Source organism: Schistocerca cancellata, chromosome 8 (genome assembly GCF_023864275.1).
Source record: "Schistocerca cancellata isolate TAMUIC-IGC-003103 chromosome 8, iqSchCanc2.1, whole genome shotgun sequence".
NCBI lineage: Eukaryota > Metazoa > Arthropoda > Insecta > Orthoptera > Acrididae > Schistocerca > Schistocerca cancellata.
Genome location: NC_064633.1, coordinates 492,190,837 through 492,205,066, shown reverse-complemented (window position 1 = coordinate 492,205,066; position 14,230 = coordinate 492,190,837). Strand labels below are relative to the sequence as shown.

At 41.3% G+C, this 14,230-nt stretch overlaps 2 protein-coding genes across 5 annotated transcripts in view; one reads left to right on the top strand and one right to left on the bottom strand.

The window, feature by feature from the left end:
- LOC126094590 (lipoyl synthase, mitochondrial) overlaps positions 1–9,602 on the top strand; it is a 133,562-nt gene extending 123,960 nt beyond the window's left edge. For all 3 annotated transcript variants that reach the window (XM_049909058.1, XM_049909057.1, XM_049909055.1), the window contains exon 7: positions 9,243–9,602. In XM_049909058.1, coding sequence (XP_049765015.1) covers positions 9,243–9,478 — 236 coding nt within the window. In that variant the 3' untranslated portion in view covers positions 9,479–9,602. The remainder of the gene's footprint in view (positions 1–9,242) is intronic.
- A 4,013-nt stretch (positions 9,603–13,615) lies between these two features.
- Positions 13,616–14,230, bottom strand: part of LOC126094589 (periodic tryptophan protein 2 homolog) — a 99,866-nt gene continuing 99,251 nt past the window's right edge. For both annotated transcript variants that reach the window (XM_049909053.1, XM_049909054.1), the window contains one exon: positions 13,616–13,778. In XM_049909053.1, coding sequence (XP_049765010.1) covers positions 13,661–13,778 — 118 coding nt within the window. In that variant the 3' untranslated portion in view covers positions 13,616–13,660. The remainder of the gene's footprint in view (positions 13,779–14,230) is intronic.

Here is a 14,230-nt window from a genome sequence, read left to right as displayed (position 1 = left end):
CTAGTAGCACAAGTACACACAAACTCCTGTGGCCTGTGTCTAGGACGATTAATCATGCTTGATTATTGAAAGCAGTTGCATGGAGGGGGGGGGGGGGGGGGAGAGAGAGAGAAGACAATGCACAATCTGAACAGAGGAGTGGTGTGCACAGAAGAGAAAAAGGTAAGGTGATGCAGTGGGAACACATTTCTGATCCACTATAGTTTGGCAGCAGCCCTTCATCGGAGTGTACAGTTGGTTACCTATCATATCCACAGTAGAATGTCATATAGTAGTTACAGCATACCTGATACATTACATGGCTGCATTCATTTGTAACTGACACTGGAGTGTGGTATGGGTGTATAGAACCAGTCATGCACCTGGTTGACCACAAGGGAATGGTCCATGAGCTGCAGGAAGGGGAATGTGGGCAGGATACATCTCACCTGGTGGAGCATGTAATTGAGCTTTTCAAGGTCAGGGTGATCAGGGAGTGCTGATCAGTGGTTGGTTAACAAGTTTCTGGTGTCATAGGAGATTTGTTTATATATGAGGTGGATAGAATACTGTCTGTCAGTAAAAGGCCCTGATAAGGTTATTGGTATATTTCGACAACTCCTGTTTTCCTCTACAGATGCAGCATCCACAGATGGTGAGGTTATAAGGAAGAGACTTTTTGACCTGGAATGGTTGACAGCTGTCAAAATGGAGGTACAGTAGTTGGTTGATGTTCTTGATATGGACAGACTATCCATCTAACAGATGGAGACTGACATCTAGGATGGTAGTTTGATCAGTTGAGGTGAAGCAGATTTGGGAATAGATATTGAGGTTATGGAGGAAAGAGCAAAATTTGTCCATGCCATGCATCCATGAAAATATCAGTGAATCTCTAAACCAGATGAGAGGTTTCAGATGTTGACAGGGTAGGAGGGGTTCCTCCAGGTGGGTCATAAATAAGATGGCACAAGATAGTGCCACGCTAGTAACCATGGCAGAACCATAGATTTGTTTGTAAATTTGGCCTTTGAAAGTGAAAAATTGTGGGTCAGGATGTGATTTGTTAGGAAGATTAGGAAAGAGTGTTTGGCGTCATGAGGACATTGGGAAAGTAGTGTTTCTCCGCTCCAAGGCCATGGGTGTGGGGCATGTTGATATACAAGGCCATCACATCCACAGTGAACAGCAAGGACTCTGGTGGTAATGGGACAGGAACTGTGAACAGGCAGTAAAGGAAGTGAGCAGTGTCTTGAATGCAGACTGGGAATGAAGGACAACAGGTTGGAGGTGTTGGTCAACAAAGGCAGAGTTCCGTTTTGTCGGAGCACTGTGCCCAGCCACAGTGGGATGACCTGCAGTGTGGGACTGTGTTTGTGGAGTTGGACCTAAGGTTTTCAGGTCCTCTTGGTCATCTGGGATGGGATCACCTCTGCATACAAACATTACCATGATGATTCCTTGCCAGAAGTCCAACATGACCTCAAGCAGCCTTAAGTCATCCCATAACCTCACACCTGAATCCATCTCTCTCCTCACAACAGCACCACCCAACACTCCAAATTCCACAAACCCAACCCCACAGGTCTCACATCTGGTTGTCTCATTGCAGCTGGGTACATTGCTCCCAAAGGATGAACCTCTGCATTTGTTAGCCAACACTTCCAAACTATTATCCTCAACCTTCTGTTTTACATTCAAGACACTTCTCACTCCTTTACCACCTCTCCACAGCTCCTGCTCATTATCACCAGACACCTTTTTTGTCACTGTGGATGTGTCTTTGCACATCATCACCTCCCACACCTATGGCACTGATGCCATCGAACACTACCTTTTCTAACAACCCACTATCTTATGTCAACTTATTTATGAACCATCTGGAGGAATCCTTTCTATCCAATCAACACCTAAAACCTCTTGTCTGGTTCAGATTCAGTGATGATATTTTCATGATCTGTGCTCACTGCAAGGATAACCTTTGCTCTTTCCTCCATAACCTCAACACATATTCCCCAATCTACTTCACCTGGACCTTCTCAACTCAATTGAGCCACATTCTTAGATGTCAATGTGTCTGTCCATGTCAAGTACACTAAGCATCAACAGTACCTTCACTTTGACAGTTGTCACCCATTCCAGGTCAAAAAGCCTCTTGCTTAATGCCTTTCATCCATGGATGCCGCATCTGCTGTGGAAAGGAGTTGTGAAAATATACTGATAACCTTACCAGAGCTGTTACTGGCAGACAATATCCTATCCACCTCAGAGTCTCCCCTACCGTATGCTCATCTGATCACACACTATAACCCTGGCCTTGAAAAATTCAACATCATCCGCCACCAGGGCTTAGAATACCTCTCATCATGCCCGGAGATGACAGCTCACCCAACCTACAGAATATTCTTATCCATTTCTATTCCAGTCCTGCACACCATACATCATTCCTTTGTGCTTGGCCCAGGTACAACATCTGTTCCGTACACTCATTCACAAGTCCCTTCTCAGGTGTTCTCTACCTAATAAAAGGCAGGGGCATCTGTGAAAGCAGCCATGTTATATATCAGCTATGCTGCAACTACTGTACAGCATTCTATGTGGGCATGATAAGTAACCAACTGCCTAGTTGCATGAGTGGCTATCACCAAACAATGATGAATGCCAAACTTGACCATCAAGTTGCCAACCAAGCTCTATACCACAACACAAATGACTTCAACAGATGATTCACTTTGTAGACCATTTGGATATTACCTTCCAGCACAAGTCTCTATGAGCTATGAAGATGGTAACTGCCTCTCCATCCTATCCTGCACTCTTATGCAATCACCCTGTACACCTCCACTAACCTTTTCCACACTCCTCCTCTATCCAGATTGTGCACTGCCTTCCCCTATCCCTCTTACACTTTTTGCCCTGTCCATTGTACTTGCAATTTGTTATGTGGCATGGAATCGTGTCCGAATACCTGCCTCTCTCCCATTAACCCCTCCCCACCTCCACCAGCTCATGCAGGTGCTTTCAATAATCAAGAATGAATAATCATTCTTACCATGGCTGTGGGAGTGTGCTTTTGAGTGTCTTTGTGGGTGGGGTACTTTTGCCAGAAAAGAGTTAGTGTTAAGAAGCTATTGTGAATGTTGTTTTCTGTTGTGTGTTTCTGAGCTCCACCCAGCAATATTTTTTTTTTATGTATAGCTCCTTCCAGGAATTTCTGTTACAGTAATAACACTATATAAAAGTAATTGTAGGAAAAGCAGGTGCTAGACTAAGATTCGTTGTAACAATGTTAAGGAAATGTAATTCATCAAGAAAGGTGTAATGTACAAAATATTGGTAAGGCTGATATTTGATGGTGCTCATCAATCTGGAATCTGTAACACGATGGGTGGGGGGGTTGTTCACTAAGTAAATGTAAGAGCATTACAGAGGCACTTACACAGTGTCTAGTGGCAGAGGATTCGAGAGTGACACTGTGTATCACAGATAGGCAGACTGAAAGTCTGGGATTGTACATTCCAGTGAGAGTCAAGCAACTTTCTTCAGTCTCCGCAAATGGAAAAGAGAAGGGGAATCCATAGTGCTACCGTAAGTACTCTCCACCACACACCTTAGGGGGGCTTGAGAGTGTAGGCATAAATGTAAACATTTATTTGTAAAGTGAGCTACAGTTCTAGCAGAAGTTCCTTCGATAGCTGTAGTATTTTTAATTTTCTTGTTTGCAATAAATTTTACCATAATTTCTTCCCTGGTGTTTATGACTTGATTTTAATTCAATTTGGCCTTTGCTTTATCTCAACAATTTTGACAATATTACTGTATCCCACTTGTTCTTATTTAAATCCTCTTCCAAACCCACTAATTTATCTTGGAATCTTAGATTTCTGCAATTTATTGTCCTTGAATGAAAAGTAGTAGAACCAAATGACCATATGGGTATGGTACTATATTTTTTTTAAGTTTTCTGAAATTCCCCTCAATTACTAATTGAGGATGTTAGTTAAATACAACTGGCTGCATCAAATTACTATAATCAAATCAGAGGGTGCTCTCATTTTACCTCACCAGTACAGTATTTATGTAACTTACGAAACAAATGTGTTTATGTGGTCATTCCACCCTGATTATGTGTAGGGCAGCATATGAGCTTTTTAAAGGTGGAAGACAGCCATTTGGTGCCATTGAATAGAGGCACCACTCTTGCAACTAAATGGTTGTATAATAATCTGTAAATGTATTGAAGCAGCCTAATTGGTGGACTTCCTCGACACCCATAATTTTCCACCCACACTCAAAGATCGAGTGTGAGAGGGCATGCCTTCACTACCAGTATTATTCTGTACTGAAACAATTTAACCACATCTTTCACTGTAGTGAGGAACATCCTTTCCACATCTCCCCAACTGATATTCCAGCACCCACTTAATCTATGAAATAGCCCAGATCATCCTTAAGACTAACATACAGTATTCAAAGATTCTTGCCACAAGGGCTGGATAGCTGTGGTAGACCAGATGGAAGGTAGAAGTATTATTATGATATGATAGTAGGATATACCTGTCTTGGGAGTGGAGTAGGATAATACTGCCCTATCTGAGATGAAACTGTGTGTGGCACCAATCATCTCATGTAACTTCAAAACAGTCTTTTACATGGGTGTGAGCTTGAAGCAGCTGTGCACGCAAATAGGCCGTTCCCCGGGCCCCCCTCCCCCCACCACACACACCCATTACGTTTCTCTGAGTTACGCAGATGGGAATTTATAACTTATACTCTGACCGCACAACCCTTCTGAGGCCAGATTCCACTAGACCATTCCAGCCTCATGTGTGTCACTTTTCTCAATCCACACAAAGATGATGCAACTTACCAAACGAAAGCGTTGGTATTGAGTTACATCATCTTTGTTTTTAGATATATTTTTCCACTGTGGAATGTTTCCCTGTATATAGATGATGTGACTTACCAAACGAAAGTGCTGGTATGTTGATAGACACACAAACATACACACAAAATTCAAGCTTTCGCAACAAACTGTTGCCTCTCAGGAAAGAGGGAAAGACGAAAGGATGTGGGTTTTAAGGGAGAGGGTAAGGAGTCATTCCAGTCCCGGGAGCAGAAAGACTTACCTTAGGGGAAAAAAAGGACGGGTATACACTCGCGCGCGCACACACACACACACACACACACACACATATATTTAAAGACATTCCTTCGTGGAATGTTTCCTTCTATTATATATATATATAAAATAGGAAACAAAAGACGCTATTGAAAAACTGCACGAAATCGCTTCCAAAACTGGACTAAAGATCTCTTACGAAAAGACACAGTTTACGAGCACAAAGAAACTCTCATCTCTGAACACAAAGTATGGCACGATTTACAAAACGGCAAACTTCAAATACCTCGGTGAAACACTACAAATGAGGGGACATAACAGAGACTCAAACGAAGAAAGAAAGACTAAACTGGACAAGGCATACAAAGTAGTGTGGAATCATTACAACAAGAAGTCTATCTCACAAAACGCCAAATTACGCCATTACGACACGGTGGTGCTCCCCGAGGCACTATATGCAGCAGAGACCACACTAATCCTAGCGCATACACGTATCAGACAATTAGAAAAAGTAGAACGGAAAATACTTAGGAAAATATTTGGCGCAACTAACAACAATGGAATATGGATCAAGAAACCCACAGAGGAACTGTACAAACATATGGAGACAATCACAGAAAAGATTAGAAAACGCAGACTACAATTCTATGGACACCTATACAGAATGCCATCACACAGGCTGACCAAGCAGATCTTTGACTGGGTAACCACTAGAAACAACAAATGGGTGGCAGAGGTAGAAAACGACCTGAACCAACTCAACATAACAGCAGACACAATAAACGACAGAATAAAATTCAGAAACATCATAAGAAAAGTAAACTACATGAGATACAATGTGACAAACGAACAGGCATAAAATGGACCGAAGAACACAAGCAAGATCACAGCCAGAAGATGAAAGAAATATGGGCAACCAAAAAGGCAATCAAGATGAAGCCGAAGACACAAAGCTGACAAGAAGCATGACACAGGACCGGAAACAGAGGCACAGCGAGGGCGGCAGCAAAAGGAACTGGCCATGTCATTTAGTCCAAATGCGCTCTTTAAGGGCAAAACACCAATAATAATAATAATATATATATATATATCTCTAAAAAGAAAGATGATGAGACTTACCAAACAAAAGCGCTGGCAGGTCGATAGACACACAAACATACACACAAAATTCAAGCTTTCGCAACAAACGGTTGCCTCATCAGGAAAGAGGGAAGGACGAAAGGATTTGGGTTTTAAGGGAGAGGGTAAGGAGTCATTCCAATCCCGGGAGCGGAAAGACTTACCTTAGGGGGAAAAAAGGACAGGTATACATTCGCACACATATCCATCCGCATATACACAGACACAAGCAGACATTTGTAAAGGCAAAGAGTTTGGGCAGAGATGTCAGTCGAGGCGGAAGTACAGAGGCAAAGATGTTGTTGAAAGACAGGTGAGGTATGAGCGGCGGCAAATTGAAATTAAAAATTAGCAGAGATTGAGGCCTGGCGGATAGCGAGAAGAGAGGATATGCTGAAGGGCAAGTTCCCATCTCCGGAGTTTTGACAGGTTGGTGGTGGGAAGTATTCAGATGACCCGGACGGTGTAACACTGTGCCAAGATGTGTTGGCCGTGCACCAAGGCATGTTTAGCCACAGGGTGATCCTCATTACCAACAAACACTGTCTGCCTGTGTCCATTCATGCGAATGGACAGTTTGTTGCTGGTCATTCCCACATAGAACGCTTCACAGTGTAGGCAGGTCAGTTGGTAAATCACGTGGGTGCTTTCACACGTGGCTCTGCCTTTGATCGTGTACACCTTCCGGGTAACAGGACTGGAGTAGGTGGTGGTGGGAGGGTGCATGGGACATGTAGTGGACTGACAAGACAGCCAGTCCACAGTGATGGGTAACCGAAAGGCACGCGTACACACACGCCGACTGGCGTGAAGTCTGGAACAGGATACGTAATGAATGCTAATAAGAAAAGTACGTAGCTTCTATAATACTTAACTTTACTTCATCCTTGTGGTACATCGCTATTGTTAATACAAGTGAGACTCTCTCCAGATATGGTTAATGGCGCCTTGCTAGGTCGTAGTCATGGACTTAGCTGAAGGCTATTCTAACTGTCTCTCGGCAAATGAGAGAAAGGCTTCGTCAGTGTAGTTGCTAGCAAAGTCGTCGTACAACTGGGGCGAGTGCTAGTCCGCCTCTCTAGACCTGCCGTGTGGTGGCGCTCGATCTGCAAATACTGACTGTGGCTACACGCGGGTCCGACATGTACTAGCCGATTTAAAGCTACCACCTAGCAAGTTTGGTGTCTGGCGGTGACACCACAGGACAGGTTTTACACCGGGGGCGGTTACAGGGGTAGGAGCCAGAGGGTAGGGGAGGTGGTTTGGGGTTGCATAGGGATGAACTAAGAGGTTACGAAGGTTAGGTGGACGGCGGAAAGACACTCTAGGTGGAGTGGGGAGGATTTCATGAAGGATGGATCTCATTTCAGGGCAGGATTTGAGGAAGTCGTATCCCTGTAGAGCCACATTCAGAATCTGATCCAGTCCCGGAAAGTATCCTGTCACAAGTGGGGCACTTTTGGGGTTCTTCCGTGGAAGTTCCGGGTTTGAGGAGATGAGGATGGGTTCTGGTTATTTGCTTCTGTACCAGGTCGGGACGGTAGTTACGGGATGCAAAAGCTGTTTTCAGGTTGTTGGTGTAATGGTTCAAGGATTCCGGACTGGAGCAGATTCGTTTGCCACGAAGACCTAGGCTGTAGGGAAGGGACCGTTTGATGTGGAATGGGTGGCAGCTGTCATAATGGAGGTACTGTTGCTTGTTGGTGGGTTTGATGTGGACGTCCTTGGGAAAGAAAGCATGTACAGAACTACAGGCCCATAGCCCTATCTCAACATTCAGCAAACTGATAGAAGAAAATATATATATCTAAAAACAAAGATGATGTGACTTACCAAACAAAGTGCTGGCAGGTCGATAGACACACAAACATACACACAAAATTCAAGCTTTCGCAACAAACGGTTGCTTCATTCCCTCTTTCCTGATGAAGCAACCGTTTTTTGCAAAAGCTTGAATTTTGTGTGTATGTTTGTGTGTCTATCGACCTGCCAGCGCTTTTGTTTGGTAAGTCTCATCATCTTTCTTTTTAGATATATTTTTCCCACGTGGAATGTTTCCCTCTATTATATTCATAATACGCATGCCCTCATGAAACTTCCCCTACACGATGTTGGTCTTAATGGTGTTATACACTCCTATCTCATTCCCTTGCTGCTGCTCCTCTCTCCCAAAGCTGTCAGCTTTCCTTCTCTCACCCTTCATTTCCCTGCATAATGTTATTCAAGGTGTGAAGAAATGAAAAGTGCATTTAGCAAGGGGAGGACACACACACACACACACACACACACACACACACACACACACAATGACCATGACAACCAACAACAATACTACATTGTTAGGTCTTTGTCAGGAAAAGGAACAAGGTTGATATACATATATGTAGCACAGAGAAACATTTGAAATTATAACATGGAGAAATGAGTATGAATGACCACATTGTCTGGGATTCATAGATTTTGAGAAGACTGTTTCAACAAAACCCGTACTTGAAAGTCCTTGAGAAACAAAGACTTCTGACTTGGAAAAAATAGTTACATAATTTTTTTCTGGTTGTTGGCAGGTACCTGACTGCAGTCCCTGTACACAATGAAATCACCGTGCTACAGTACCATTGCATGCCACTAGCAGAGCCAAGGCAAAATGGTGCAGTCAGTCTCCACTTTGTTTTGGTTCCTCTAGGAATGCGTTAACAGTGTCATTGGTGCAAGCATTTAATTTGTACCAGAACTGCAAACAAAAAAAAAATTACATTGTGATGATTAAAACTTTCAGTACTACCCCCTCAAAGACACACACAAAGTAATCTACATGTAGTTCCCATAGTTATTACATTTTTTAGATTAGCACTAATGATTATTTTCTGTTGCTGGTATACTTAACAGAATTAGCTAACAGTGGTTGCTTTTGCCTGGTAACATATAATTTTATTTATTCCACAATCCTGAATGAATGAACAATCAGCAGTTCTTAAATACTTTCCAGAAATGCAAATTTTTAATGCCAGCTGTTTGTTTCCAGATTTGCGAGCAATGGGAGTTGACTGTGTCACTCTTGGTCAATATATGCAGCCAACAAAACGTCACCTAAAAGTAGTGGAGTATGTTCACCCTGAAAAATTTAAACACTGGGAGAGGGTGGGAAATGAGATGGGGTTCTTGTACACTGCGAGTGGTCCACTAGTTCGCAGTTCGTACAAGGCAGGAGAGTTTTTTATCAGCAGCATTATTAAGAAGAGGAAAGCACACAGTGCATAGAAATTTACTTGTTATGTGAACACTTGCAATTATTGTAAGGCAGTTTTTTGAGATTAAAGTGTTTATGTGGTCCTTCAGTAAGCCTATTGTAAGTTGTGTTAATAAAACCATTTTAAAACATGAACATACACTTTTGCAGTAAAAATCTTTATTTTTGAGACGGAAAGGGGAAAAGGGACCTCTTGTCAGAAAAGTAAAATTATCAGTACAAGCAAAATTGTCCTATAATATCCATTTTTTGTTTTTGTGTATTATAATAATTTACACCATTCTGTAAGTGCCTGTAGCAATTTGAAAATTGTTTGAACTACACATGAGTCAGTAGTATCATTAAAAGCATGTCTGTCTTCTGAAAACGGATCTCTTCTCATTATGGGGGAAATAACATTGGCCCAACAATAGGCCCCCTTTCAAAATATCACAGTTGTGTTATGCAAGCTTCAAAAAATAGCTTCTCCTAAATTTTAGAGGTAATTAAAATTACAGCTCAGAAATTTCATGTAAAAGATGATTTTGTTATTACAATTTGTCATTGCAGTTGGCCATAATGTAGAATTACTAAAACAGCACAAGATTCATTAGTTTCTTCTCAGTTTACTTGATATTAAATTTATATACACTGCAGTGTGCTGTAGGTCTGAGGGGGTTGACCACATAATATGCAATGCTGACTAATGGAACTATCATTTGGTGAAGGACAATGTATAGGGTAATAACATATGCAGAATTTGTTAAGTATATACAGTTAAACAATGATAATATCTTTGGCTTCCCTCTGACAACCATGCCTCCATCCTTGCTACCCTCCCTATTTTCCTTTCCCTGTTGCTTCATAACCTGGGTTGTGAGTAACTGAATCTCTTTTCCCTTCTTCCCTTTCTTTCCCCTCTCTCCTCCCTGATGAAGGAACATTTGTTCCGAAAGCTAGGAACATAAATTTTCGGTTTTGTTTTGTGTGTATCTATCGGCTGTACTGAGCTGAGGTAAGTACTGGCCAGCCCCTCTATCTCTTTGTTAGTATTTGTTTCACATCTCTATATGAGATTTTCCATTAATCATTTATAATAAAATGAAAGTTTAATAATCATTCTCTCTCTCTCTGGACATAAAAATTACAATAATCCAAAATTTTCAACGAGAGATCCTTTTTCACTTTCTGTCTTACATTTATATATCACGTTCCACATTTGTATTTTTGGATTTGGCAACAGCATATTTCACAAAAATATTAATTTTTTGAGAGTATCAACACAACGGTATGTTTGCCAAAATTGCATACTTACACTGGAGAGAATAGAAACCAGTTCCTGTAAATATTTAGAAATCCTACGATATTTTGACTTGTTATGTAAGTATCCATAGAACATTTTTAAAAAATTACTCCCGATGATGCGCAGCATTGACACGATGACTGCCACATGCAAAGTGATAGATGTTTCACTGCCAGGCTATGTCACAGTGTCAGCTGTGAGGCTCTGCTGTAGCCAGCAGTGACGTCTTGGCTGTCAACATGTTCAAATCCATTTTTCATTATAAAATTGGATAACTGATGAGATAAAAGCAGCCAAAGAAAATGGCATTTGGAGGGGTTCTTAAGTACACTGGTGTTATGTCTGCTGTAGTCTTCCAATTTTTGATGATACATTGCCAGCAAAGAGTGTAAAAGCAGTATTATTATTGTCTTCTTCTGTTTTTCCACCCTCTGTGTTGTTCTTGGTGCTTTTGTGTCATAGGGCCATATGAATCTGTTGACTGCAAAATCCATTCTAGAGGAAGACTGATTCCAGGCGTCACAGCTCTGCCATCCAACTTTGTTTGGGTGAAATGGAGTATGGTACTAATGTTGAGCATTCTGCAAGGGATGGACACAGCTGGAGGAGTCATTGGCTTACAGTATACACTGGGGGCAAGTGAGTCATCAGACCAGCACTGAACAAGGATGTTGAGTAAAAGAAGTTTGCCATCATTTTCTGTTTTCATGGTAAACTGAATGTTTTCATGGATGAAATTCACATGCTTAAGAATTTCTGTAGTTTCTTGGACCAATGTGGCCAGATGACGAAAGTATTGTTGACATACTAAAAGAAACACAGGATTTAGTTCTTCAGTTTCCAGTGCTCTGTCCTTTAAGTACTCCACAAACAAATTTGGTACAAGTGGAAAGAGGGGCTGTGCTGATAGTATTGTCCAATTAAAATAAAATAGGTCAATGTCAGAAAGAGTCTAAAAAGCTGTCTAGTTAGTGCTGAATTTCACATTGATTAGTTTTATGTAGTCTTCCAAGAGGAATAGAGTGAAACGTGGGACGACATCAAAGCTGATCATAATGTCAGACTCCTGCAGCCAACCAATGAAATCACCCGAGTTTTATATGTGATGTGAACATTCGACGATGTGAGGGACCAACAGATAAGCCAGATGCTTCACCAGGGGATATGTTGCTGCCCCAGTGTTGCTCACTATTGGTCTCATGCCATTCTTGAGGGTCATTGGTAAGCCATACAGTCTTAGGTGGTACAGCAGCGCACCGGCTCAGTGATTTGGCAATCTAATCATTGAGTGCCCTGTTCTTTAACAGGATGAAATTGCTTTGTGACACTTGCTTCATTGGATCTGCTCCTATTTTCTGGTATACTGGATTGTCCAGAAGCTCTAGAAATTTCCACTCTTAGTCCTTATGCTGGGGAAGAACTGTGCAATAACCCTATCAACTGGAAGGAAAACGATTTCTTGATCTACTCCAAGGGCACAAAATGCTTTCCTTTGTGCTTTGGAGTTGTTGCTTCTTGGGGAAAATTGGGCAGATTTCCTGATTAATTTCCTCCACGGTATCACTTGGTGCTCCAACAGCACTCAATTTCAGCGGTTGGAAGTGATGTATGTGTTAGGGCTGAACTTCGTGCTATCTCCAGTACTGCTGTCACTGCATCTTCTTGCAAGAACTGGAAATTAAGAAAACTTGGTAATTTGTCTCTTGGTTTATTTCTTGTTCTGACTGGGCTCAGGTGACTGTCAATCCATTCCCATGAATCTGTGAAGTGTATAGAGGATGCCTGTAGATGAAGAGTTAAGTGCTCTCTGGCATTAACACCGAACTGTTATCGTGTGAAACAGATCCTTTCCCTGACCAGGGCCAGGTGTTTGCTGTGGTTAGCTATAGGGATGCTGATGTCATACGTCATTCCTGGTTTCAAAGCTTGTCCAGGTTTCTCACAAGTTGATACATATTCTCCCCGAACATGTGGGTAGTATGTGACTGATAATGTAACAGGGATGTGGGAGCCAATACCAAGTGACATCCGGATACGAGATGCGACAAGAGACAGAAAGCAACTGAGACTCTCCCACCACCAAGCACAATGCAGAGCTGATGAGGCCTGTAACATCACCTGATGCTGGTGGAACAGTCGTTCACTGAGATATCTAGATGGCAGTACACTTGAGAATCTGTGCTTTGCTCAAGACACCGACTGTCTTTTGGCCTGTTGCAGCCATAGAATGTAGCTCTGTCGACCCCGTGGCACTCTAACCATGTCAGAACTACCTCTGTGCATGGCATATTTGACTTCACGAAAAACCCATACACAGAGTTTAGCAACCAGGTGCCCCTTCCCAACCAGAGATATTTTCCTTTTAATTCTAGGATGAATACAACTGATTACACTGCTGCGTTAATGCAAGCATTTTTCAGTCACAGTAAACCAAGTAAAGCCTTAAAGAAAATTAAATCTATAACCCATACTTCCGTGCACTCTTACAGTAAGTAATAAACAGAAGAAATACCCCCTCACCAAATCCAGCAACCCAGGCAACTGCTTTGTGCGCTACACATCAGTCTGTTACACTGACTTTCATGTGTTTTACACAAGGAATAACATCCTATATTAAACAGCCATTGAAATGTCTTGGATTTGTTTAGCAACATACTTGAAATTGCCTCCAAAGTGGATTTATCAATATATTGTAGAATCTTGTTTTCTCGATCTACTGATTGACAGTTGGATATTGAATTATTAAAAGTAACCAAGTGTGGCACACACAAAGTAAAACATGCACACAGAATTTAATTGTGTAATGTTACATAGAATTGGTAATGTAGCACTCTTGGAAACTTTACGTGTACGGCAAATACGTACAGACATGTTTCAATATAATTTTTATTAAAAATTGATAAAAAATATTTTACTCAGACATCAGATTGTCATCATTTACAGAGAGTGTTTCTAGTGCTAAGGCAGCCTTTTCTCGGTGTTCTGCTAAATTCTGCAGCACTCTAATGGTATACTTGTTGAAGTCACATCTAGAAATGAAGAAAAAAGCTAGTTTAATAACTATGCTTACATGTTAGTTTTACATTAGTGTATTCTGAGAGGAAAGTGGTAAACATGGGGTAACTACTAGGAGATTATATGCTCGATGCGAACAAGTGTACCCTGGGAAAACACACTTCTTACTAGGCAGTAGTATTATTGTTAGTAACACCTTTAAAACATTTCTTAAGAATTGCAATGAAGACTTAGATATCTTATTGTAAGAGGTGAAAATATTAATTCTCTCTCTTATTTGATGCACATATAGTATTTAAACACTTTCAAATTTCGCATAATTAGAATTGTAACCTATAGCAGTTACAACTGAACAAGTACTAAAATGAATTATTCATGGTCCCAAGCTATAAAAACTGGATATTTTATGTATGGATAATCAGTGATGTGTTTCACGTCAGATCTATTTTTTTATTTTTACTCTGCA